At 36.4% G+C, this 26183-nt stretch overlaps 4 protein-coding genes across 22 annotated transcripts; 2 read left to right on the forward strand and 2 right to left on the reverse strand.

Annotated features, from left to right (window-relative positions):
- Window positions 1–4434, forward strand: LOC113350200 (probable serine/threonine-protein kinase At1g54610). Its single transcript, XM_026594304.1, has 8 exons — window positions 1–263; window positions 432–912; window positions 1155–1439; window positions 1564–1881; window positions 2307–2534; window positions 2791–2891; window positions 3148–3268; window positions 3845–4434. The coding sequence occupies exons 2-8, from the start codon at window positions 523–525 to the stop codon at window positions 4094–4096; spliced, it is 1695 nt and encodes a 564-aa protein (XP_026450089.1). The 5' UTR covers window positions 1–263; window positions 432–522; the 3' UTR covers window positions 4097–4434.
- Window positions 4435–16163: 11729 nt separating this feature from the next.
- On the reverse strand, window positions 16164–18707 carry LOC113354370 (protein CLEC16A homolog). Of its 6 annotated transcripts, none has more exons than XM_026597720.1 (3): window positions 17842–18707; window positions 17263–17354; window positions 16164–16480 (listed from the first exon to the last, which is right to left on the reverse strand). In XM_026597720.1, exons 1-2 carry the CDS (start codon window positions 18558–18560, stop codon window positions 17273–17275), a joined length of 801 nt encoding a protein of 266 aa, XP_026453505.1. In that variant the 5' UTR covers window positions 18561–18707; the 3' UTR covers window positions 16164–16480; window positions 17263–17272. The 6 variants fall into 6 exon arrangements, with proteins under 6 accessions (XP_026453505.1, XP_026453504.1, XP_026453502.1 ...); XM_026597719.1 differs by having other exon boundaries at window positions 16164–16483; XM_026597717.1 differs by having other exon boundaries at window positions 17852–18706.
- Window positions 18708–20010: 1303 nt separating this feature from the next.
- LOC113350201 (monothiol glutaredoxin-S15, mitochondrial-like) lies at window positions 20011–22300 on the reverse strand. 3 transcript variants are annotated; one of them, XM_026594306.1, is made up of 7 exons: window positions 22172–22300; window positions 21590–21711; window positions 21032–21166; window positions 20820–20919; window positions 20528–20594; window positions 20319–20397; window positions 20011–20241 (listed from the first exon to the last, which is right to left on the reverse strand). In XM_026594306.1, the coding sequence occupies exons 2-7, from the start codon at window positions 21659–21661 to the stop codon at window positions 20182–20184; spliced, it is 513 nt and encodes a 170-aa protein (XP_026450091.1). In that variant the 5' UTR covers window positions 21662–21711; window positions 22172–22300; the 3' UTR covers window positions 20011–20181. The 3 variants fall into 3 exon arrangements, with proteins under 3 accessions (XP_026450091.1, XP_026450090.1, XP_026450092.1); XM_026594305.1 differs by having other exon boundaries at window positions 22111–22300; XM_026594307.1 differs by having other exon boundaries at window positions 22071–22300.
- Window positions 22301–22808: 508 nt separating this feature from the next.
- LOC113350202 (heterogeneous nuclear ribonucleoprotein A3 homolog 2-like) lies at window positions 22809–25593 on the forward strand. Of its 12 annotated transcripts, none has more exons than XR_003360663.1 (6): window positions 22809–23039; window positions 23274–23618; window positions 23699–23870; window positions 24174–24347; window positions 24546–24742; window positions 25023–25593. XR_003360663.1 is itself a non-coding variant. In XM_026594309.1 (5 exons), the coding sequence occupies exons 1-3, from the start codon at window positions 23018–23020 to the stop codon at window positions 24638–24640; spliced, it is 291 nt and encodes a 96-aa protein (XP_026450094.1). In that variant the 5' UTR covers window positions 22809–23017; the 3' UTR covers window positions 24641–24742; window positions 25023–25072; window positions 25302–25591. The 12 variants fall into 12 exon arrangements, 2 of the variants coding, with proteins under 2 accessions (XP_026450094.1, XP_026450093.1); XR_003360665.1 differs by having other exon boundaries at window positions 23703–23870; XR_003360662.1 differs by having other exon boundaries at window positions 23274–23355; window positions 23467–23870.
- The last annotated feature ends 590 nt before the right edge of the window (window positions 25594–26183 follow it).

Here is a 26183-nt window from a genome sequence, read left to right on the forward strand (position 1 = left end):
AGGAAGTTGGTAATTGCCTAATTGGTGCAGAGTTTCTAGAGAGAGAGAGGAAGAAAAGAGTTGGTTTGACTGGTTGAGAAATCGGAGCTTTTGATTTCTTAATTAATTTATATATAAGTGTTTGGGTTTGGTGAACTTCCTTAATTATCTTCCCTTCCTCTTTCCATCTGTCTTGAAAAGAACTAGAAGGAAGACCAAAGTTTTCACAAACGAAGAGAGATTACTTCAAAAACCCTCTTTCGTGGTGCTACTATCAATATCAGGTAAGTGCATAAAATAACCCGGTGGATCTTCATCAATCGATCAAACAATTTTTATTTGTTGTTTCAATTTTGTGTTTTTCCTATGTTCATGGGTTTGTTTGACTAATTTAAATTCTGGGGTACTAAAATGATCACATATTGGGGATTCTTTTGTTGTTGAATTTGCAGAAAAGATCATTGTTTTAGGGTTGGGGTTTGACATTTGGTGAATTTGGGATTTTAAGGGACTAGTCTAGAATGTATTAAGAAATGAGAAAAGATGGGGTGTGTATTTGGTAGAGAAATTTCTTCTCTAGAAGTGAAACAGATAGAGGAGGAGAATGTTAATGGAGGAAGCAATAATCTGGTTGTATCTACAGGTACAAAACCCGAGATTATTGTGGCGAAAGTTGTGAGTAGTAGTAGTAATAATGAAGTTCAGAATGGGAATAATCAGAAAGAGGAGAAGAAAGATGAGAGTAGTAGAAATTCTAGAGGTGGTGAAAGAAGAAGAACGTCTAAACCAAATCCTAGATTGAGTAATCCACCTAAGAATTTACACGGTGAACAAGTCGCTGCTGGTTGGCCTGCTTGGCTTTCAGCTGTTGCTGGCGAGGCTATTAAAGGTTGGACTCCTCGGCGTGCTGATGCTTTTGAAAAGATCGATAAGGTTAGCCATTTTGTGGTTTTAGTACAGTTGTTTCAATTCTAGTACTGGAAAGCACTTGAATAATTAGAGTGGTGTTGCAATGTGTCTAACCTATTTATGCAGGTTTTATGGCACATTTATCATATTTTTTCAGCGATTTATATTGAAAAGTTAGAGAGGCAATTGTGTAAGCCAAATAATTATGTGTCTAACTTAGGGTGCACGGGGATCGTCTAATGTTACTTGCATCGTTTTTTGTTCAGATTGGGCAAGGAACTTACAGCAATGTATACAAGGCTAGAGATACTTTAACAGGGAAAATTGTGGCACTTAAGAAGGTTCGGTTTGACAATTTTGAGCCAGAGAGTGTAAAATTTATGGCTAGAGAGATTCTCATCCTTCGACAACTGGATCATCCAAGTGTTGTGAAGTTGGAAGGCTTGGTGACTTCAAGGATGTCCTGTAGTTTGTATCTTGTCTTTGAATATATGGAGCATGATCTAGCTGGACTAGCTGCAAGCCCGGATATTAAATTTACAGAGCCACAGGTTGGTTGTGTCATGGGTGTAATAGAGGCCTGATGTTTTCTTCTGACAATTGGTGCTTTTCTTTTCTTTCTCTGAAGGGTATCCTAATGTGCATCTTTTTTTCCCTCATTTTCCGATTTGGCAGGTAAAATGTTATATGCAGCAACTGCTATCAGGCCTTGAGCATTGTCATAATCGTGGTGTATTACACCGTGATATTAAGGGTTCTAATCTCCTTCTTGATAATGGAGGGTTACTTAAGATTGCTGATTTTGGGTTAGCTTCTTTCTTCGATCCTAACCACAAGCATGTAATGACTAGTCGAGTGGTTACTCTGTGGTATCGAGCCCCAGAACTGCTTTTAGGGGCCACAGACTACGGTGTTGGGGTTGACCTTTGGAGTGCAGGATGTATTTTAGCCGAGCTGTTGGCGGGGAAGCCTATTATGCCTGGACGTACAGAGGTCATTACAATTTCTCTTTATCTTTTCCTTTTTTCTGCTTGATCTAGTTTACTACTAGGCTCTTATTAGAATCAGGAATCATATTTGACTCTTATTATTAATATTAGAATGATACACATGATTGCTGAGCTTTTAGGTGTGTTTTTCAACTGTTTCAGTTCTAAGGAGTTCTATTTCATATCATCACATCTAGTCTTGTCCTTTATGCATAGATAGACCATGATTGTCCGGTGTAAACTGCAGTGGTAGTAGATTTTGGTAATCGAAACACCCTTCTCTGGACATCAAGCAAGTACTAGACTTGCATTGGGGTCTTACTCGGATTCTAAAAATTCACTCTCTGTAAACTTTTGACTCTTAGAAATCACATTAAGCTAAAACTGTTTGTAATGCTGATTTTGAGATTGTTGATGGTACTCATTTAGGTGGAGCAACTTCACAAAATTTTCAAGCTGTGTGGATCCCCTACTGAGGAGTTCTGGAAAAGGTCAAAATTGCCACATGCAGCCATATTTAAGCCCCAGCAACCATACAAACGGTGCATACTAGAGACATTCAAAGATTTCCCACCATCATCACTGTCACTTATTGAAACTCTTCTTGCAATTGATCCTGCTGAACGCCTAACTCCCACCGCTGCGTTAGCGAGTGAAGTAAGCTCATGCATTCTTTTTGTTTTTCTTCTCCCTGTAGTTCTTTTCTTTAATCTGGATATTGGTTTGACACTTCTGCTCCTTTGAAATTTGCATCTGACTGTTTGTTGCGCTATTTGCAGCTTAGGCTCCATTTCTTTTTTCTTGATTTTTGGCTTTGTGTCATTATGCTATACTTTATGTTGATAGGGAACCTAACAAACTTTAACACGCTAGTTGATAGAGAAACGCATTAACATGTTTGTTTTGCTTGCAGTTCTTCACAACAGAACCTCATGCATGTGAACCTTCAAGCCTCCCACAATATCCTCCTAGCAAGGAGATGGATGCTAAGCTACGTGATGAAGAAGCTAGAAGGTCTGTTACTTCATACTTAAATCTCTTAAGGTAGTTAGCATGCAACCTGATAGAGTTTGCTTACCTGAGGTTAAGAACGCAACTAAAAGTGATAACGTAGAGGAAGTAGGCTTCTGTCTAAATATTGTATATTCCTCAGGACTTGTTCCCCTTCTACAGGATAACAATACCGTAAGACTTAAATAAATGGGAAGTTTGTGTGTGGCTTGTAAAATCATTCATAGCTCGTAACTTAGCGGATGTTATGCGTTCGCAGGGTCCGTGCTGCTGGTAACAAAGCAAATGTAAATAATGTCAAGAAAACTCATACACGTGAACGAGGTGCGAGGGCATATCCTGCTCCAGAAGCCAATGCAGAGCTTCAAACCAATATTGATGTACGTGATATATGCGACTCCTTAAATTTAAATTCTTTTGCTTGATGTTTAGTTGTTTTTCTTAATAGCAATCCAATCCAATGGGGTACCTTTATGAATAGTAATACATCACTAAATGAACATACAGATAAAACTCCCGAAACTTTAGAAAGCTTGACTGTTATACAAAACTCTGATTTTTGTAGCAAGTCATCTTTCTTACATAATAAATCAGCTTTCTAAACTTACGTAGAATCCTTTCTGCAATAGAAATAACTAGACAAACTAGCTAAATCTAGTCATATAAACGTCTAGAGTAAATGAAACATCTTGATCGAGGAAAAGCACCTTGGGGTGAACAAACCTCTCCGCTAGGACACTAATGGAATGCAAAATAGAAAACCACTCAGATATAGGCAACTTGATCCATGAACTCTTTAGCACTTTCCTCTACATCAAATAAGATTCTAAGAGCAATTAGTTTGTATATGAACTGAAGAACTTGTCGTAGAACTTCTGTGCTATTCAGGAATAGCAGCTAGTTTAGTTTTATTTTACTGGCAATTGTTGTATTTAATGTTTTTGATCTCTTTTCAGAGACGGCGTTTAATTACCCATTCAAATGCTAAGAGTAAAAGCGAGAAATTTCCACCTCCACACCAGGATGGAGCCCTTGGCTTTCCCTTGGCCTCGTCTCACCATATGGAACCTCCAGAAGTACCATATAGTACAACATCATTAATATACAACCAAAAAGGACCCGTGCAAACTTGGTCTGGACCGTTGGTGGACTCCACGTCATTTGGTACTCAGCGACGGAGGAGAAAAGAAAAGAAAGAAAGAAAATAAAGCTGAAAAGGATTTGTTAATTATTTTCCACGGTATTTTTTCGGCGTGTGGGGATGACCTGACTAATTATTCGTCAAAGTATGAGCTTCCACTATTTCATGTATGTATATTTTCTATTTATTTGTATCTTGTTGTGGTTCAGAAAGTAAGTTGCTTTTTCAGTCAATAGTGAAATTCCAATAAATGTTGTCGTCGCTCAAATTACTCTCCCTGTAATAAACTTGGTATTGTGTAAACACGGTTTGTGGAATGGCCCACCATTTTACCGTAGAGATCAATCTAGGCTTTTCCTAGATTTAGTTTTGATTTAGATAAGATAACTAATTCTTAACCTTTAAGAATCTGGTGTATAACTCTGACACATGTTATTATTATGTGTCACCATTATATTTTTATCCTTCGGCTATAAATGGCCATTGTATCATTGTGTAACGAGTATTCCCTCCGTTCTTTTTTAATACGCCAGTTTTGTTTTTAGCGAAATTTAAGGAAATTAAGAGAACTAATCATTGAAAGTGGTCCTCATGACACTTGTCAATAAAAGAAGTGAAGTGAAATGGTCCCCATGACACTTGTTAGCAAAAGAAGTAAAGTGAAGTGGTCCACATGACACTTGTCATCAAAAGAAGTTAAGAGAAAAGTGGTCCCAAAAATTAAAATAACATTTGACTTTCCCAATTAGGAAACTGGACTATTTTTTTGAAACTTTTATTTATAGAAACTGGCCTATTAAAAAAGAACGGAGGGAGTACATTTTAAGAGAGAAATAAGATAAACCGAAAAGTCCTATTCTATTTTGTCCACTTAACCTTTCTTTCACTTTATCGTTAACAATCAAGCAGTACATGCACATACAAATTAGTTAGCACTAGTAGCAGTATGTAGCTATTACTTAATTAGTTAAGGCCTTGTACTTACTCTATCAGTTTTGAATCGACTGAATTATATCCGTAATATGATGGATATTCAACACGTTATCAGCACGAGTTTGCTCTAAAGAAAATAGTTGATTCACTTGATGTCCAATTACATATGGAACGATCTACTAACTACGAATTGGCCTGCTCAAATTCACAAGCGAAGAAAACAGGGAGCTGATTGCATGAAGAAAATAGACAAACATTCTTCTTCTCTTTACTTAATTTATTTTCTCCATTGTTTATATACGTATATAGCCTTGCCTAATGTTGTATCTCACTTTGATTATTATTTTTGAGTGTAAGATACTATTTGATTATGGATGGGTTGGTTGCTCCACCCAATCCTGTCTCCATCATGTATCATCAAAACAAAGGCTAATTTGTTTCTTTCTTAAAGACATCAACCAAAAGTTGATATTTGTGGGTAAGTTAATTAACGGAATTGTATAACAATGGTGAGTGCATACACTCATACTAGATAATTTGGCGTGTTACTTCCTTTTCTACTTTTGGTACTAAGCGTTTTAATTAATTAGAGTGAGGGATCGTTTGCATCCTAAATGGATAGCACAAATTTAATTTTTCTTTGCTACAATAATCTCTAAAAATGAAAATTATTCCACCAGAAGTTGGAATATCGTGTAGCATAGTATGGATGCAAAAGGCGCGCCTTGCTAGCCGATCGGTCCCAGAAGTGACCCGTTATAAAATGCTAGCCGGTTTCTATCAGCAGTTCCTAAAGTGACCTGTGACTGATATTGAGGAATCTTCCTATAAAACATGTATCCATTTGCACACTTGTAAATTAATAATTCGTCGACTTTGAAGGTGACGAAGATGGAGATTTGTTAATATTAGTACCATAAGTGTGTGTATTTTTATGTATCTCTTTACTTGAAATTTTGCTTTAGCTACTTCTTTTCTTTTTCGTAAATACTGGACTCCTGAAGTAGTTCATGAGATGTTGTTGACTCCGGTAACGGTCCAACATAGGAATTGTTAATTCCTGTAATAATCCATAAATATGGACCCAGAAGTGGTTTATGGAAATTTTTGGATTTCAGGAATAGCCATAAAATTTTGGGTTCCCGAAGTAGCCCATGGTTACCAAATGTTTTTGTTGGTAACTCTACTATTTTTCTCTCGTCTTATCTTTGCCGAAGGATATGGATTCCGGAAGTAATCAATCCAGTGTAGATATGGACGATGGAGATACTTGTCTCAAATTTAGACGAAACAACAAACACGAATTTTCGAACCATTTTATAACCTTGCAGAGGTTTCTGGAAATGTGAAAAATATCATTTCAAGTTCGAATAGTATGATAGACATCCGCAGAAGAGCGTGTATCATTTTATCTGGTGGTGTAGTATTTTCCTTATATTCTATCAGGTTCCAGAAGAATCTGTTGAGTTTTAGAAATATTTGGTATTACCACCTTGAAATGATAAATGAGCATTTTTATGAAGTATTTTGTTACTTCATTTGTTTTTGTGCCAGAAGCACGTTTAGAGAAGCTTGAGGCTCTCTCTTTTATGGGGTGTGCCATATGAAAATTCTATCAGTAGAATCTCATACTGTCATTAACCAGAATTTTAATGACCTTGATTTTTCATGCTTAGGCATGGTTGATATGGACATCAAAAGTTCTACCAAGATGAGTAGACGATTCAAAATGCTCATGGAAATCCTTTACAGAACCTAAAGCTTCCATTATATGAGGATGTAAATTGTGTTGTTGGTCCCTGAGACAATTAGTTGTTAAATTGCATTAACACTAACATTATGGTAAACCGTTGCTGAAACACCAACATTAATCCCTAGAAAGGATTCAAGGTGGCATATGCAGGACTTATTCACCCTGCAGTATGGACAATTATTTCAATACTTTATCGTATTGATAGACGCATCTACTAGATGGTCTCTTGTTATATTAACACGTGATGTTAGATTTTGCAAAACTGTTTGTGCAAATCTTGTGGTTGCGTATCCATTTTTGGACTTTCCAGCTAAGTCCATTTATTTTGGTGGTAAATTTATAGGCTTTTGATGCTTTGCCTTCAGTTGGTATTATATCGAGCATATAGTTAGCACATGTGCGCACTCGACATGGTCTAGTTGAGTTCTTTGCTTAAGCATCTTTAGTTTATTGCTCGACCAACTATTTACCATCAATTATGTCTTGCGAAGCAACCTTACAATTTACGTGTTTGGCTCATAGCGTCACCTAGCTATATATGTTGGTTTCGATTCATAAGACATTTAAAACCGTGTGTTGGTAATGTCTTATTGAAGATGAGACTGTATTCCCGCCGTTAGGGGGAGGAAGTAAGCCGCCAAAAAGGAACGGCGTGAAATGTCTCATCTCTTGTCGAGCCTGCGACTGTTTTTGGGATACTTATTGTGTGGTTTAATTAACACCCAGAAACTACCATGAGCAGAATTGCCTTCGAAAATCAGGCAATTATGGAACCAGAAGTTTTCAGAAATGAGATAGTAATATTTCCGCCATGATCAGGAAGACTAAGATGCCACAAGAAGTTGGCATGACAACCCTCCACCAGAAGTTGGCGTGACCAAGGTTGATAACCTTCAAGGTTCTTACACATTAATCAGGGGGAGAAAAGTCACCACAAGAGGATGGTGCGAATTATGTTGATAACCTAAAAAGGTTCTCCCGCCTTAATGAGGGGGAGAAAGACTGTCGTTTGAAGATGACACGTATTATGTCGACAAATTTAAAGGCTTTCCTTTGAAGCCATGGATATGACATGCATCACCTAAGGGTTGCAGTAAGAGATGTCGACAATCAAATAGGTTATCTGATTAAGCCTTATCCTGATCAAAGAAAGTTCGGCTGCCACAAAAATTGGCGTGAAACATCTCATTTGTTTTTCTCACACCAAGATATTGGATGTAATTGAGGTATTGGAGATTACTCATGATTAAAACAAATAAATGCAGTAGCTCTGGAAAATATTGTTTGTCACTTGCTTGAGGATGCAGACACGAGAAGTTGTCACAGCAGGTTAAATCATGCATCTCGCAATGACCAAGTCGTGTGTTAAAACACGCTTGAGGCCTGAATAACTGCCTCATATATGCCTCTTAAAGGAGAGTCCAATCACTTTTCTATTATGTAGTGCTCTTGAAGAGAGACTACAGATAGTGCTCGTGGAGACTATCGGAATATGATCCACACTCTCTAAGCTTATACCTCATTAAAAATGAGAAAATGATAATGCCCCTGAAGTGGCGCTGGTACCAGTCTGTGAAAATTTTGTTGAGTATGCATGCATTAGGGAAATGTGTGGGATTTATATAATTGTCAATTATCTATTTACAATAGTGGTTATGTACCTCTTTGCAGAGGAACATCGATATTGTGATTGGTAGGCATATGATCTGTTCCCCTAAAATTAAGGTAGAGGATGGAATCTCTAGAAAAAGCGCAAAAGATCGAATCCGACTCACACCGTAAAATTGTGAGGTCTGAATGTTACAAGGTGGTGTTTGAGATAAAGCGCAGAGAGAGTACTATTATCGCTTTAAGCGCGATACAGGGTTTCCTGCTGAACCCCAGGATTGGTTCTGTAAAACTAAAGTATTCCCCTAATATTGATGCACTTTAGCGTGGTATTCGTTGAAGGACTCTGATTGCATCTTGCTACGACTTATTATTGGTGATTATATTTGAATCTTTGAAGGATTCGATTTTCTGAATCAGGCAGCCACCTGACTTTGTGAACCACGTCAGGCTTGAAATTTAATCATAATCACCATCTTGAAAAGGAAAAATTTATGAACAATTCTTTGTGTATTTTATGTTCTTGATATAAGGTTAAAATCCGGACGAAATGATGATATCATTTTTGGCTTTTAAAAAGAGCCCTTGGTAGCGCTAAAATCCACGCTTGAACTAAATTTTGAGATCTCGTCGAAATTGAAATATTTCTCTGCCAGAAGTTCGAGAATATGCTAGCACAGACTAGAGTATCTAACTTTTGATACTGGTAATACTTATTTTGCTACTAAAATTTACACCATTACTATGTGATTCCCAAAAATGGGAAGTGATCGATCTATCTGATACGTACGTAGAAATAATACTTTACGGTCCAGAAGTACCATATACGAATATAATGCATGCATTATCTTGTTGTGTTCTAACTATTGTTTTGCAGGTTACACTTTTAGAGGCTGAAATTGATTCTACGGTATTTATGAGTTTACAAAAGGCCTTTCATTGTTATTCCTGAAGTTAAAGCGGAAAACTGAATTTGGTGTGCAATCGGCAGAGGATTTAAATGCGAGGTGTACAATGGCGATTGTTCACCCGGCGCAAAATCTGGCAGTCAATCCTCCATAAACTGAACTTAGTAAAGCAGTTTTTCTAAAGGCTGTAAAATGTCCACACCATCAACCGCTTTAAGAAGTCATGCTTTAGGGGGAGTAAACTCGTAGAATCTTTGGCTGAGCTTAAACGCGCTGTACTCTTTTTCCTTCATCAAGGTTTTGTCCCGAGGGGTTTTTCCTGTCAAGGTTTTAACGAGGCAGCATATGCGTATCCAGCATTGCCATTGGGCGACGTCCGTTGTACTCTTTTCCTTTGGTATGGTTTTGTCCCACGTGGTTTTCCAGACGAGGTTTTTAACGAGGCAACATGCTCTTCGACGTCGGCATTATTCTGAATTTTGGTGGTCAGGTTTTGTCCCCAAGTGGTTTTTCTGACGCAGGCGTTCAGGTTTTGTCCCAAGTGGTTTTCCTAACGCAATTTTTTATGGTGGAAGTATTTCTCGACGCTAAGGTTTTATCCCAAGTGGTTTTCCTGGCGTAAATCTTGTCAAAGAAAATATTTTGTGGCGGTGACCACCCTCTTTCTAAGCTCGGATTTTGTCCTAAATGGTTTTCCTGACGGAACTTTGACAGAGCAAGCAATTCTTAGCGGTGACCAACCTCACTCTAAGCTCAGGTTTTTCCTAAATGGTTTTCCTGACACAGTTTCAACAACGGGAGAAAATTCATGACGACCATCATCTCTTTAAAGCTCCAAGAGTTGTACTATTTTTCCTTCCACCAGTTTTTTATCCCAGTCTGATTTTTCTGGCAAGGTTTTAACGAGACAACAGATTTGCTCGGATTTTGCCCCATCGGATTTTACCGGCAAAGCTGTTACGAATCAACATTTCTTAGAATGGTGGTCCAAGGGGGAGTACTGTGTAAACACGGTTTGTGGAATGGCCCACCATTTTTACCGTCGAGATCAATCTAGGCTTTTCCTAGATTTAGTTTTGATTTAGATAAGGATAACTAATTCCTTAACCTTTAAGATTCTAGTGTATAATTCTGACACATGTTACTATTACGTGTCACCATTATATTTTCACCCTTCGGCTATAAATGGTCATTGTATAATTGTGTAACGAGTACATTTTAAGAGAGAAATAAGATAAGCCGAACAGTCCTATTCTATTTTGTCCACTTAACCTTTCTTTCACTTTATCGTTAACAATCAAGCAGTACATGCACATACAAATTAGTTAGCACTAGTAGCAGTATGTAGCTATTACTTAATTAGTTAAGGCCTTATACTTACTCTATCAGTTTTGAATCGACTGAATTATATCCGTAATATGATGGATATTCAACACTTGGAGAAATATTGGGATTTTAGTTTCCTCCCCGGAAAGGATATCTAATTTGCAGAACTCTCATAGAGACTTCAAATTAGCCTTTCCTCTTATCGTCTAAGTATTCCAATCAAATCTCGGTTAGCCGAGTGATGTGCATGTGCGGATAAAATTTCTACACTTGGTTTAGAGCAAATCTTATGGTGGAATCCAACCTATTCCAAGTGTGGAAAAATTGTGGAATATCAAGTCTAGTGGCTTCCAAGTTGGGATCTTTCACAGTTTTTCCAAGCCATGTTCCATGATTTCGTGGGATGGTCTGTGGAATCCATGAACGCTAATCAGATTAACGTAAAACGCTATTCAGAATAGCGCGCTAGAAGATGGAAAACGCCAATAAAAATATCGCCAAACGATAAACGCTATTCTGAATAGTGCTTTTTTTTTTATCCGTATATTTAAAACGAGTTGTTGAAAATCTAATGGCTGAGAAAAAAAAAACGCTAATCTGAATAGCGTAAAACACTATTTCGAATAGCGTTTTTTCTGTTCCACCGCTAAACTTGAACTTCCATCCATAATTCCAAATTCTGAGGTCCCGTGGATGATGGAAGATGGAACTCTTCCACCATAAGACTTGCTCTTAATAAAATTCCTACATTTGCTGTACTTATTTCATGAACTACCCAAAATACCCTTAAAAAAAACACCAAAACAGATGTTGTACACGTGTAAGGTCCAACATGAACAATCTGGACGGTTAGATGTCGGCCAAATTGTGTCATTGAACAACGGTAACTTTATCTCCTTCCTCTTCTTCCCGTCTATATATACAAAAGAAGAAGATCGCCTAACATACCATCAATTTGTTTTCTGAAGTGCACTAGTGAAGAAGATAACTCCACTTATATACGCAAATCATGGCGGATTCATCATCAAGCTTTACCTACAAGGTAAGTAATTCCACCATTAGGGGAGACAATTCAAATTTGTTATTTATAGTGGAGAGGCAAGAAAAATTAATATATTTACAGTGTGCAGTTAATACTAATAAAATCTTACATTTCCATTGCGGATGCAATTGTCAAATTTGCAACTCATCTTCACATTCAGCCATGAATTGCCCAAAATGTAGAACATGTAATGGTTATTGTGAAACTAGAAAATAGAGAAAGAGAGACAAAAAGTATAGAGAAGAAGAGGGGAGAAATTCTCATTAGGTGTATTTAGACAAACATTAGAACCTCTATTTATAAAGCTAGACACAAGGGCATCCTAGTAATAAACGAGATTCACCCTAGATATTCTTAACATAATTACACGTTTATAACACTCCCCTTGATGACATTGTGTCTAAGCTTATTCCCTCGTTAAAACCTTGTCAGGAAATCCTGAATGGGCAAAACCTGATCGAAGGAGAAAAAGTACAATTATGAGTAAACTTAGTACAAAGACAGACATGTATATGTTGCCTTATTAAAACCTTGACAAGGAAACCCAGTGGTAAAAACCTTGATTAAGGAAAAAGAGTACAACATGATAGTACAGTAAAATACCTTCTAATTTGATACCCCTCTGATAAGTATTTCAGTTAAATCTTGGCTTGCAAATCTTCGAGTCGAGATTTCCCAATTTCGATAAATGAATTTCTTGAATCTGGAGATAACAATGCTTTCGTGAGAAATTTCCCAGTTGATGAAGTCTTCTTTTGTGTTAATCTTCTAATGGTAGTGTTATCGAGTCTTCACGCTTCTTTAAATACATTGAGGACTTGGTTCTTGGATTACTAGCTTCTCGAAGATGATTTGTAGAAGTAGTTGATGTTATTTCTTCAACAAAGTGCCAATACACAGTTACAGTACCATAGGTCTACGAGTTTTCTAGTCATACTATGGATCAGAATGATATCTAAATTCATAGGAGATGGTTATGTTGATGTGGTCTAACAAAATGACCTAGTTAATGGTGGGAATCCACCAAATAACCAAAATCCATACAGATCCCCCTTGTATGACCACCATGTTGAATTAATTTAAACATCCTTGGTATATAAATAATGAAGACTGTTCTTCTTACAAACTATCCTTAACCAGGAAAACTTCATCTTTGTTGTTTCTGATGGAGCTGACTAATAATATTACTTGTAATACTATTGTGGATAATAGAGTACCCTAATTAGGCAAAATCTCTTACGTCCACACGTTCAAAGACTGTTGTGGGATCAAGAATCTCTAGAAAGTATCGTTGGTGAGAAACTAGATAATTGCGCGCATGCATTGTTATTTTAGTTTCGATTATTGATTTTATTGAATAAGGGTTGTTGAAACTTTGATTACACCTAGTTTGATTACTCTTGAGAAGCTTCTCTTCTGACATAATGTCACTCAAACTAGATCAAAGGATCGATGGGATATTCAAAATTATTTTTAGATTTGAAGACAACGTGTGATCATCCATTGTTATCCGTTCTGTGCGTGATCGATCATAAGTGGAATCAAGTTTTGTGTGCAGTTACAATTGAAGACAATTGGAGATTTGAAGACAAGAATATTTTTATGATTGGTTTCGCATCTTGTGATATTAGTGCACACACCTTGATTGGCTGGGATCTGAATAAGATCTTATTTATCCTTGATATATTTGATTAAGTAGTCGTAGAGATCGACAATTATCATTTGGTGGTATTTTAGTATCTGAATCTGATAGCTTGTGAATCTAAATTTGATTATTTCAGATCCTGATTGATCTAAACCCGACAAAGAAGTTTACTTGTTAAACGGAAAAGCCTTTCCCAAAACTCAACACATCTCTGAATTTATCAAATATTGATAGAGTAGCTACCAAACAACTTTTTTATTTTACTGTTTGCAATACGATCAAAAGGAATTGAGTGTTAAAGACTTTACATCGATAAAACAACTCAAGGTAGTGATTTCTGTCTTGGGATTCACGTGCGTTGGACAGACGGTTATAGGCGCCGAAATATTGAGGGAACTAAGAGCACTTCCTATGAACTCAACAAACTTGAAGTTTGTTGATTTTGATCCCATTATGGACTCAACAAACATGAAAAATGGATGTACAAACCAACAAATATGTTGATTTGTTGAGTGATATGGAACATGTAGCGCGCGCGTAAAGGAAGGTCAGGCGTTGGAATGAAAAACGCGAGTTGAAAGGAACAACGCTGGAGTTGGAAGGAAAAACTCCAGCGTTTGAAGCAAAAACGCCACTTGCTTTTCTCTCTCCAAAACCCGGTTATTATATTTAGGATTTATTTTTTTTATTATTTTTTTATTAGTTAAATAACCCGTGGGACCAAACCTTATTAGTTTATATTAATAAAATCACTGGTGGGACCCAAGTCTTATTAGTTTATATTAATAAAATCACTATTAGGACCCTAAAATATCATATTTGTTCATTTTTCCTTGGTTTCCCGTGGTGGAGAAACCCGTTTGTTCATCCACGTGGCTCAACAAAAAATTTAGTTTGTACATTGCGATATGAACTGCTCTAAGTAACTGGGGGTAGATTACTTGGTCTCAACTATATGAAATTAGATTTATTCTTTGTATAGTCGTTTAATTCTGAGTTATTCAAAATTGGACTAGGCCCCAGGGTTTGTCTGCATTTGCGGTTCCCTCGTTAACAAAATCTTGTTGTGTGATTTACTTTTACTTTCCGCAATTATAATTGTTTTATTATAATTAAAAGTAATACACTTGTACGTTAATCCGAGGCACTTGATATTGATCCTATAATGTCGGTCTTGTACCGTAACTATTATCAAGTGACTACCTTGTTTTTGTATTGTCTCGACTTTGTCCATAGACGATCACACAAGGTATCAGACTTATAGGTTGATATCGAAAAGATTGTGGTGTACTTGGATACCATCGTCATATCAATTACTCTAACTTTCACATTTTAGTTTTGGAACAATAAGAAAAACGGATGCATGGGATGCACATGTCAGATCATCTGAATTAACCTTAAAAAATCATTAAGAACTTATACCAATGTGTGGAATTCAACTTAACCAGATTTTGAGAAGACATTAGAGGTCAACTATATTGCCACCAGAGGCAACAATTAATTTCGATAAATGTTTATTTATTTTATTTTATTTTGATCCGTTAACTTAAATAAATGTTACATTACCCTTTTTCTCTTTTTTTAAAACACTATTAGAACACCATGTTATACGTAATTTTGGTTGGTTACAACGTTTACAACACATTTTATTTCTAATTTATTATAATTTTTTTTTATGGATTTTAACTTTATCTCGTTTTTTTAACAACAAAGTCCAATTCTAAATTATGATCGCTACAAGGAAAATCGGTTAAATAAACAACACAGTTTAAGACGATTATATAAAGACTATAATTTTTTCTTATGAAAAGACTAGATGATTTTACCATTTATTTTATCTTATTTTTTGAATAAAACGATTTTACAATTTCAACCGCCCCTAACTTTCCAACAAACCAATAACTAGGTATTTTGATTTGACTAGTTTAAATGATCTTTTTTTTGTTTTAGTAAGAACAATATCAAACAAAATAATAATACCACTGTGAAGCAAATGTCTTAGAATCATCAAGTAATCTATCTATTTATCAGATTAAAATGATGAACATAATTCGTTGTTTAAACTAAAGTAACATCTGATTTTGGTTTGGTCATAATCGATCAGAGTAGGTATCTTTTTTTGTTGTCATTATTATTGTGTAATATTGTAATTGTTGAAGTAATAATAGTGACTAGAGTTGTTGATGTTATGGTTGTGGTTGAGGTGGAAGATGAATGTCATTTAGAAACACCCATATACCAAATCTTGAGCATCATCGCCAGACAAATCACTGAAATATCATAGGAAGATATGAAAGCTTACAACAATAGCCCAAATTGAAAACAAAGGGAAAGTGCTTCATAAAAGAAAAACCTACCGGCCGAAAGAGATTAGGAGATAGATAGAAAAAGCAGCAGCAAGACACAATAGTGTCTGAGCCAATGGGGTTTTTAGTCGTCTAAGGTCTCAATCGCTATAGTCCAGGATCTACTCCTACACCCTTAACTACAACTAAAACTTCTCTCTCTCCTCTACTCTCTTCTCCCACAAAAACGATAACTAAAATCCTAATCGCCTAAATCTTTATTTGTTCAGATCGGCTCCTACGCAACAGTCCTGGGTAGATTTGCAAACCAATACACTTTTCTTATTTACAACCTTACTTGGTTCTTGGTTTATAGGAATGTTAAAGTCGGGTTTAATTGAAACACTAGAATTGGATTACATGTTCAAACAGAAAAACTATGATGCTAATGTAATAGTTATACATATTATTGTCTATTTAATTTCTTATGTAATGGTATTGAACCTTGTTGTTTGTTTAACATATTTGTCATGTAACAATTCCGATATATAAACGATGCTATCAATATTCTGATAAAAAATAAATTAATTGCTTCGGAGAAAATGAGCTTCCACATAAATTATACGCGACTTCATTTTTCACATCTGTAATTTACTAAAGAAGAAAAATCAATCAATGTCGGTATACTTAGTAATTCCCAGTCGTACACTACTCTGGGGAAAAAAAAACATTAAACCCAAGATGGTTTTGCAAGCAAAAAAATTTACAGGTACAATTAATGACGAAATGATATCAATATGAAATTCATGCAACAATATTATTCCCTCCAAATCGATACAAATTACAGTCCCATCAACCACGCCTTAATTATGAATTTATCCACTGGAGTTTTTAATCATTATATTGTTTCATTAGTGTTTGTTGATTTTTTGTTGTAGTAATCAGGCTTTCCTACTGCATCAAAGACAAAGATGTTAAAGTTGGAAATTTTATTAAGTAATACTCGAGTCACTAAGACAAAATACAAAAAGTGTTAATAGACCGAGCAAAAAACAACAAAAAAAAAAAACACCACACATAATGCAGGCCCCCTGCTAAACTCCCGAGAGGTGGGACCCACTGGAACTCACAAATTCTGAAAATCTGTGAATAGCGGTTTTCTCATTGTTTCTTTTTTGGCGGTCTGTATAGAATTGTTGGACAAAATAATAGGAGTAACAAAAAGTGTGACTTCTGCATGAAGAATACATGTCCGACATTATTTTTTTGACATGCATAAATTGACATTATTTTGGGAGTTTGGAATTTTTTTCCATGGCCCCCGAATGAAAGCTAATTAAAAATTATTCAATTGTTGATGATAATGTTACCCGTGTAGTCTGGGTTCTTTTTATGAAAATACAGTGTATATTGCAATGAACATTTCATGAAAAAACTAGAAGCATAAGATTTTAATCAGTAAAAGGGACAAATGTAAAAATAATGTCAATCAAGCATGTAAAAGGATCCTACCCCTTGTCGAAACAGTGGTTCCATTCGAAACGCCCAAATAACAACACTAAAAGAATGAAAACCCGTTGGTGTTATTGAAAGGCGGTATTAGTGTTGTTTGCTTAAAAGGGGAATGGTGATGCTAGTGTTTCATGAGACACAACAGAAAAAATATATGTGAAAGGCGGTATTAGTGTTGTTTGTGAGGACTACATCTAGAAATTTTACAAGTCTAATAATACCTTTTGTTGATCAACAGTTGGTGTTATTGTTGTCGCAACTTCCGGTTCTTCTGACAATTCTTGCTCTCGCAAACATGCTTCCGACGATTTTACTGCAAAAGAAATTTATTCAATCTCTCTCAACATTCAACCGTATAGATTAGGAGGTATAACAAAAAAAAATGATTTATCCACTGAGATATTATGAGATTTTTCTTTATGAGTTGATACAAGTACAACCATTGGCAGTATAAATTTGTATCATCGCCCACATAATTTCCTCGCCAACTTAACAGTCTTAACATATCTCCAAAAGTCACGGTCAAAACATGGTCAATTAGAGAGGTTGGACCGGGACTTTTTATGTTTGACTGGTCAATCTTGAGATTTTGATTTCTTGGTTGACTCCTTTTCAGGCATTCTGTGAGGATTGAAATCTCTGGCTCTAGGTATGGGCTAAATAAATCCATGCAACTCTAGTTCGACGGTCAATAGTGGTAGAACTTGCCGTTGGTTATTGCAAAAAACCAACATGAAAAATTACTAATTACACGTGCAGAACAGAAGTTAACTGAAAGGATTTATCACGGAAATACGTACATAAACATACCGTTGTTTAGATCACCGCCATCAGTACCATTCTTGATGATGTTTTTGTCATCGACATCTTCTTCTTTTGTTTCTTCTTCTTCTAAATCTGACTTTACCTTCTCCTCTTGGTTGTCATGATTACTTACTAACTTGTTACTCTGATCATCGTCATCTTGATCAAGAAACTCCTCAACCACATCTTCTTTTTCAACACCATGGTTATCAGCCGCTGCAGCCGCCGCAATAATGGCTTTAATTGCAGCTTCATCTTTCCTCGACGAAAAATAATGGTCGGATGAACCTGAGAGTCTACGTTGATGTCTCTCATTAACAACATTATCTTCCTTTGTTAATGCCTCATTTAATGAGTCATCGGCGGCAGATTTAACTACAGGTACATGATCCTCTTCTTTCAATTGTTGCTGCTCCGCATTTACGGTATTTATGTCCTTTGAGGTTACGATAGGGTTGTTGTCCGTAACCACCGCCAACTCAGTCTTATTATTATCATTGCTCTTTAACGACGAAGATGACCGCAATGATAATGGCGGTGCTGATGAGTTTGTTGTTTCCGCCGTAATATTGACATCATCAGTAATTTCAGGGATAACTTCTAAATCCTTGCTCTTTTTAACGCTGATGGTGTTAGAATTTTTACGTGCCGGTGGAGGATGAGTTTTAACCGTGTTGCCGGTAACGACATCATGCTTGGATTCATTACAACCCATTTCAATTTGCAGAGGTAATCTAGAGATTACAAAGAGCTGGAGATGGCTTGCATTTGATTTCTTGCGTTTGATTTCTTTTTTCCTTTTTCCTTTCTTGTGGTATTTAGAGTATGTCTCATTGCATAAAAACCGGTTAGTTATGCTTTTTCATGAGAAGTTGCGTTGTGTAGGGTTGGTAGTTGATTATAGAGCTGTGAATTCATCATCTAACGGCAATTTGTTTGCTTGGTGAGCGGGAGAGTGAGGGAGCAGTTGGACCTAATTTTGACCATTTCTTTCTATTATGTGGGTAGATGTATTATACGGTGCTAATTATACCCCGAGAGGCCAAAAAAGACAGATTGAAGGACGAGAATCTGTAGACCAGAGAGCTGGTGGACAATGAGGGGACTTGGAGAGCAGTTGAAGTAAGCAAAAACTTCGCTCGTACACTAACGTGCTTACAATGTCCCGCTGGTACACGGGTATACAAGTTAACTGGTACACGGGTATACAAGTTAACAGGACCCAAAGAAATAAGTAATAAGAAGGGAACACCCATGGAACTCTTTCCCCAGAGCACATACGCTCCATCTCGACCCATTAATGTCAAATCAATGGAGAGAGTTAGAGAAGCATTGAAATTATGGTTTTTAAACTGCTACTGTCAAAGCAAATTTGACATGCCAACCTTGGTGGCTGTGATTGTGAGCATAAAGATGGATCTAAAGATCTTATCAGGGTACATGGTTATCTTTCTATATATCCCTTTTTCTGATAATTAGAATCCACGAAGTGTTTCCACCATTGAGGAGATGACATTTCCAGAATTTGAAGCTACAATATCATTACAGAGACTCTTTAGCCGATGGCAACTCAATAGCTAGAGTATCCAATCTGCAACGCAATTGGTGCAGATACCCTTACCTAGTAGTAATAGAAGCAAAAACTACACCAGAAAAGCAGTACACAGCAGCTTCATTTTACCCCACATTGGCTCAACACGCTGCATCACAACATAATTTCACCATGTCCATTTCTGGCAAGTTCCAATTCAAACACAACAGCTGGAACCTCCCCTTTATAGCAATAATACAGACTTTCCATGAAACAATTATATCTGCAATTGAGTTGTCAACTGTACATGACTCCACATTCTATTAAAGGGAGAGACAAGTTAACCAGAGTACAAGTACGTATATATGAGATAAAGCCCGCATATATAGATGCTTACCAGTTGGTTGACATAACCCCGCCCAAACTCCACCAGATGCTCTTAGACCACCGTTTGTTAACATCAATCCCAATCTAGAATCATAAAGAAAAACACATCTAGTTTTCTTATAGTTTAGAAGATCCACCGAAATGACATCACATCATATATGATGTTGCCTCTCGCATACTACTGTTTCAGTTATATGATCTTGTATAGCTTCTAGGTTTCAATTTTCAGTTCGCTCGGCAATAAAAATGTTATTAATAAAATAAATAAAAATAATAACAATAAAGCTTATAACAATGGAGTTATACAAGTGAAATCTGATCAATGTTTCTACATTATTTATGTTCCAACAAAAGGACAAATGCCATTTTCATGACTTAAAAAACTCATACCATCTATAATCTAAGTTAGAGTTCATCTTTATTCTTCCTTCTTGCTTTCTGCAGTAAAATCCTTAAGTTTTTCTTTCAGTTCTCCAGTCTGCCAAGGACAGTTCACAATTTAGAGCATAGTAAATTAAAAAGAAAATGATAGGAACATGCGCCATAGAATTTTACCTGGTGCATATTGAGGATGATGTCTGACCCTCCAACAAATTCACCTTTAATAAAAATTTGAGGAAATGTTGGCCAATGGCTACATGTTCAAAAAATTAGGATTAGTAAAACATACATTTTTGGTCACACCCTTCTAGATCTCTCAGATACGAGCACTCAACAATCGTGCTTAATGCTAAGGTTTGACACAGATACATAAGGTTTCATACCTAAAAGTTTTTACAGCATTCTTCAGCTCCTGATTTTCCAATATGTTTCTAGCACTCAATGGAACATCTGCAGAGAAAATTCATTGTAAAAACACCAAATAATTACACATAGATCCAAATAATATACCTAACAGTAGCATTTAGTGGCAAAGGGAGAGGGACGTCTCATGAAATGTCCTGCATTGTTATATAGACATGCATACCCGGAGTGTCCGCATGAAGGCGTGACTTGGTTTCAAGGCAATGAACAACTTCATTATTTTGCAAATGAAATGAACAAGTGGAAACTTACTATATTCATTGAGCACTCTTACTGCCAGCGAGCTGAATCCACACCGAGGTTGATCAGGAACTCCTTTCATGTAAATCATTACAGGGTTTTCCTTGATATCCTATTGACCATGTTCATAGACTAAACAAATGAGCGAGGAACTACATAAACCAAGGGACAAGTAAAGTTAAATGGTTCATCAAGAAGGAAAAAAAAAAAGGATGACAATCTACCTGTTCAACAATATCCTTCAAAGAAATATCGGAATTTGCAGCCTTGTTGGTGGGTCTGAAATCCTCATGCGTGTCAGGGTCGCTTGGCACAGTTGTGGAGTATCGCATACCTTCACCACAAAAAGATCCTGACACCTACACCCACAAATTTGGGCAAGATCAAAAACAGGATTATAACCATCTACATCAGAAAATATCAATAATCAGGTAGGAAGAGAGCATAGACAGCAAAAACTTCCTGAAGGCATTAAGCAATAACCCAAGCAACAAAAAGGATAACTCAACTAACTGTCTGGAATAATTAGAAAGTAGAACTAGACCAACTTGATATCAATCTCCAGTTCGATTTATCAAAAGCAATAAGCCTTTGCTTAGTAGAGAACCCATGGATTGTGAAAACTCACAATCCTATATCGAGTTATTCGTCACTCAGGTTACTAACTATCGCGGATTATTAATGTCGCACAACCAACAATAAGCTAAATCACTGTTTTTCTTGAATCATTGTCCAAGGTCTAAAGAATATGACAAAAAAGACTCAAAACTCCAGGATCTTACCATTGTTCTCAGAGAATTAGTAGCTGGGAGACTTGAGATGCTCTTTAAGAGCATAGACAATGATCTAGCCATAATGTACTGACAGAGACTCACAAGACTAGATCTTTCAAAAAGTTAAATTGCTGTACCACAAAAAAAAAGAAGGCGAAACGTCAGGTTTCCATGAAAATAAAAAAATTGCTTCTCCTATAGCAGAAAAACGAGTTTCTTCTAATCCCAATCAAGACCATGAATATTCATCCGTCAAAAGATAGTCAAAATCAGAACTTTTCCTTAGGTCATTTCCAATCAGAGAACTACAATGAACGATATTGTGATTCTTCGGTCATGAGCATGATAATCAATTCTACCGACAAAATAACAATTCATACTATTAAAACTCAGAATTCTAAGAAAAGCGTTTATGCGCTTCAAGATGACGAGACAAAAACAATGACCTAGAACATTAAAAGTTTGGGACCAAATGAACATGAGAAAGTACCAATGAATTAGAAAATTTCAACTTCAAAGCAGAAACTCACTGTCAAAATAGGGATACAGCGACTTAGGGTTTCATGTATAACACAGTGCAAGAGAGGTTACCAGTTGGACGATGAAAAAATACGACTACTGACTATTGGATTTGGCAGTTGAAGACTCCTTTAGAGCATCTCCAGTGCTACTTTCTTCTAAGGAAATCTCGGATCAAGGTTGTGAAAGATACGAGCATTTTTAGCGGACCCATAATGAATTAGAGCCGACTAATAAAACAAAAGGGAATCTTAAGCTAAGCCCAACCCATGAATAACATAATATCTGGTCCTTAATTAAAGAAAATTTAAATTTAGATCCCGAAATATTAAAAGACATTCATGTCTTTAAATTATATATATTATCAAGCTTTGAATTAAATAAAATTTAAAATTTTTAAATCTAGATCCAAAATTATTAAGTTATAATGTGAATGTGTAAACAGAAGTTACACATGCATATGGCATGAAGTTACACATTCTTATAACATGTGTAATGCAAAGTTACACATCAGAAAAATAGACATAAAAAATAAGGGTTATCATCGAGGAAATCTTAACATTCGAGTCAAACTATATATCCAGACAAGGTTTCAGTCAACAAAAATTGACGGACAGAGTCAAATCGGTCATACCTAGTTGGAAGTGAGTTGTGTTAAAATGACTTAAACCCCTTTTATGTGGTTAACCTAACCGTAGCTACATGGGTGAAGTAAAAGGACAAGAAAAATTTCATACCCGTTAATCAGAATCCTAACGCAATTTTGTTTCTTCCTCATTGTTCTTCGATCTCCCTTTGTTCTATACCATGTTCTCCCTCAGTCATCTACCATGTTCTCCCTCAGTCATCTACCATGTTCTCCTCGGTTTTCTTCTTTTTCTCCAGTGGGTGAAAAACTAGCAGAAAGTATCGAGTGCGATGGACAGGAATCCGAATCCAGGTGACCTAAAATCAATATTCCACATCCACTTGTGATTATGTTGCTATTAAGCGTGTATACGATTTACTGTTGATCAAGCTACGTATTTTGTGATTGAAACTTAATTTTTGTTTTTAATGAGATTTAAGTTTTGAATTATCTTATGACATATGTTCACAATTTAATCTCTAGTTCTTTTCTGATTTTAAATGTGTTTATGGTCCGACTCTAATGTGATCTTCTTCTTCATGTCAGAAGTGTTACAGAATGAATAACGTTGAGAAAAAGCACAATCCTAGCTTCTAATCGGCTCCTACAGTACATATATACCCAAACAGTATTATACTTTACCTTTCTTTTCTTACTACCGTCTAGCTCTGGTACCTGTTTTAAATTATATGACTGCCAAAATTAATTAGAGAGGTACCCAATTTATCTTATACAACAGTTTGAAAGACTAGCACTACTCTGCTTATAGAGATGTAAACTTTCTGGGAAATATTATGGCAAAACGAGATTGCTTTCTCTTGCTACTGGTGTTCCCACTACAGGAAAAACACCCTTCGACAGTGATGTGTTCTTCACCGGAAACAACCCAAGGTCCACTGCGTAAACCTAAATTCATACTACATGTGCACATACTCTTTGCCCACACATTAATTGTACCACTTGCTGCTCAGGCAGTCACAAAACTTTCAGAAAGGAAAATATACACGGTATTGAAAGAATTTCTCCCGCCAGAAGCAGCATGATCCAGTATCTTTGGAATCGGGCTTGTTGAAGGGGATGCATATTTGTGAGAGTTTGCGATTGAATCAAAACGACTGAAAAAGTATACCTTTTTGATTCAATGTGAGCAAGTTTTCCTTTCACTTAGTTTATCTCTAGCAATTGCTGATAGTGTTCTATGGCATCTTTGAATGTGAAGAATTGTAAATATTGGTCACGCAACTAGGGCAACATTTTGTTGAAAGAATGATATATTGTTCTGTGGTAGAATAATTTTTGTGAACTTTAAGTTTCTTGTATTTCTATGATTCATTTCTATTGATGGGTATGATTTTATCAGTTCTTATGCAACCACAATAAGTGCTTATCCTGAAGGAGGGTTAGAAATTTCTTTTCCCAATATGATTTTGTTTATCATGGGTGCAGGGAACTTTAATGGAGGTGGTGAATTCAATGGAGATGGAGGAAATTATGAAGGTGGATGTGGCTTTGGCGGCAGAGGAAGAGGCCGCGGAAGAGGTTATGGTGGCGGAGATATGCAACCTGAATTTGGTGGTTATAACAATGAGTGCAACGATGGGCCTCCTGCCCAAACACGTGGTAAGTTCTCGTCTTGAATATGTATGGTGAAGCATGCATTATTATATGGTACTTGCTTGTAGTTCAAAAGACTAGTATTGAATTACAGTCTCTGTTTTCTATCAAACACGAATAAGAGATGTAAAAAAAAAAAGAGAACTTGTTTTATTGTGTTTGACATGTTTTTGGCAAGTAATGCTGTTTGGCGCGGATCTGCAGGGCGTGGTCGTGGTAGAGGAAGAGGGGGTCGTGGGCGTGGGCGGGACTATAATCGGGCAGATGGACAACAGCAGGTTCAGCCTGTAGTTGCTTGAGCCCTAGGTTACCAGCTTGAATTCCTCACAATGTCAAGCCAGTTTCAAGCAATTCCACTTTAGAAGCATCTTTCAGTCCAGATGGAGCGTTCGTTGTATCAAGTAATTTTCTTAGTTTTTGTTTTTACTTTACAAATTTAACTTGAATTGTTCGACAGATTGGTTGAATCCCTTAAGTTAAATTCTGTTCCACATAATTATTTGATCAAATTTACCCGAGGAATAAACCATTTTGGCAGATATTTTACATACCAGATTATCAATATCTCAGATGGTAAAGATTGGTGGTTTAGCTTTTGTCACTTAGTTTTTGTCACTTAGTAAAATCTTACTTCATTAGTTCTTGCTCTAAACTTTTCCTTTAATTATTTCTCTTATGTAGGTTCAGGGCACGGCAGTGTATATGCATGGAGTGTCAGAACTGGAAAAGAAGTATGATAACACTCGCCACTTAGATCTTTTGAATATGCATACATTTCATAATTTGTATACGAAGTACAAACTACAAAAAATTATCTCTCATTACTGGCCACCTTTTCTAATTTACACAAACTCGAAATCAGAAGCGATCATCACTCACTGTTATTAAACTGTATCAAAAGAGACGATGGGGTTTGAAGTTTAAAGTTGACCCTAAAGTGACCCTAAATTATTTCCACAGTTATATGACGTACCTTGCGGACTAAGGTTATTTCTGGGATCCCCTTGATAAAGAAAAACACATGAGGATTTGTATTTGGGGGCTTGTGGTGCAGTTTCAGACTGAACTCTGAAGTGAAGCAATGTGCAACCTGATATGACTCCGGATATTTCCGGTGAAGATGTAATTTGGATTAATGGACAAACGAGTTTGCAGTAGAGTTTGTAGTTGTCTTGTTGAAAACATTATAAGTTTTTGGTGTGAAGACTCGAATGTAATTTATGCTTAATGCCTAAGTCACTTTGATAATCAACTGCTTGGCTTTTACCAGCAGACACCATCACTAAGTATCTGCTTTTACAGTGAATTCGGCTGTAAACAAAGTTTGAATGCAATATTGAATGATATATCTGATAAGCTTGAAATCCTTGCAAGATAAATAGAAAAAATCAGAAATGGAGAGATACCGATACCATCACAAATGGGAATAAGTACGGTTCTCAAACCAACCCATTTTCCCAAACCCATATAAAGCCTAACTACGGTTTAAGAAGTAACTATGGTGGAGGGGTAAAACTGAAATAAAAAAACGAAACTTAACAATCACGGACGGACGAACTCAGCTGTCCTTCAATTTGGTTTGAATCAAAAGTTGTCCGGATTTGTGGGAAAAAGGAAACGCGAGGATTTCAACGGTGATAGCCCAAAAAATAACGGATACAAAAAATACATGTATTACTTTAATATTCATTTACAATAATTTCTTACCATGTGTAACTTCTGTCTAGTGTAATTGAGAGTTACATATGAATCTATCTAGTGTAATTGAGAGTTACACATGCATCTGATTTGTGTATTAAGCGTCAACTCCAATTCCAGCGAGACCATTACCACATTTAAGCA

This window comes from Papaver somniferum, chromosome 2 (assembly GCF_003573695.1).
Source record: "Papaver somniferum cultivar HN1 chromosome 2, ASM357369v1, whole genome shotgun sequence".
NCBI classification, from domain to species: domain Eukaryota; kingdom Viridiplantae; phylum Streptophyta; class Magnoliopsida; order Ranunculales; family Papaveraceae; genus Papaver; species Papaver somniferum.

Bases quoted from the DNA above. Each gene is read 5' to 3' on its own strand.
- LOC113350200 (XM_026594304.1), top strand. From the start codon at position 523: ATGGGGTGTGTATTTGGTAGAGAAATTTCTTCTCTAGAAGTGAAACAG. The intron at 913-1,154 runs GTTAGCCATTTT...TTTTTTGTTCAG, and splicing joins CTTTTGAAAAGATCGATAAG to ATTGGGCAAGGAACTTACAG. The intron at 1,882-2,306 runs GTCATTACAATT...GTACTCATTTAG, and splicing joins TTATGCCTGGACGTACAGAG to GTGGAGCAACTTCACAAAAT.
- LOC113354370 (XM_026597716.1), bottom strand. From the start codon at position 18,560: ATGGGTTGTAATGAATCCAAGCATGATGTCGTTACCGGCAACACGGTT. The intron at 17,355-17,851 runs GTATGTTTATGT...TTTCTTTTGCAG, and splicing joins TGGCGGTGATCTAAACAACG to TAAAATCGTCGGAAGCATGT. The intron at 17,088-17,262 runs GTATTATTAGAC...TCATTCTTTTAG, and splicing joins CAACTGTTGATCAACAAAAG to TGTTGTTATTTGGGCGTTTC.
- LOC113350201 (XM_026594306.1), bottom strand. From the start codon at position 21,661: ATGGCTAGATCATTGTCTATGCTCTTAAAGAGCATCTCAAGTCTCCCA. The intron at 21,167-21,589 runs GTAAGATCCTGG...TTGTGGGTGTAG, and splicing joins CTAATTCTCTGAGAACAATG to GTGTCAGGATCTTTTTGTGG. The intron at 20,920-21,031 runs GTAGATTGTCAT...CATGGTCAATAG, and splicing joins TGAAGGATATTGTTGAACAG to GATATCAAGGAAAACCCTGT.
- LOC113350202 (XM_026594308.1), top strand. From the start codon at position 23,018: ATGGACAGGAATCCGAATCCAG. The intron at 23,040-24,173 runs GTGACCTAAAAT...TCATGGGTGCAG, and splicing joins GGACAGGAATCCGAATCCAG to GGAACTTTAATGGAGGTGGT. The intron at 24,348-24,545 runs GTAAGTTCTCGT...GCGGATCTGCAG, and splicing joins GCCTCCTGCCCAAACACGTG to GGCGTGGTCGTGGTAGAGGA.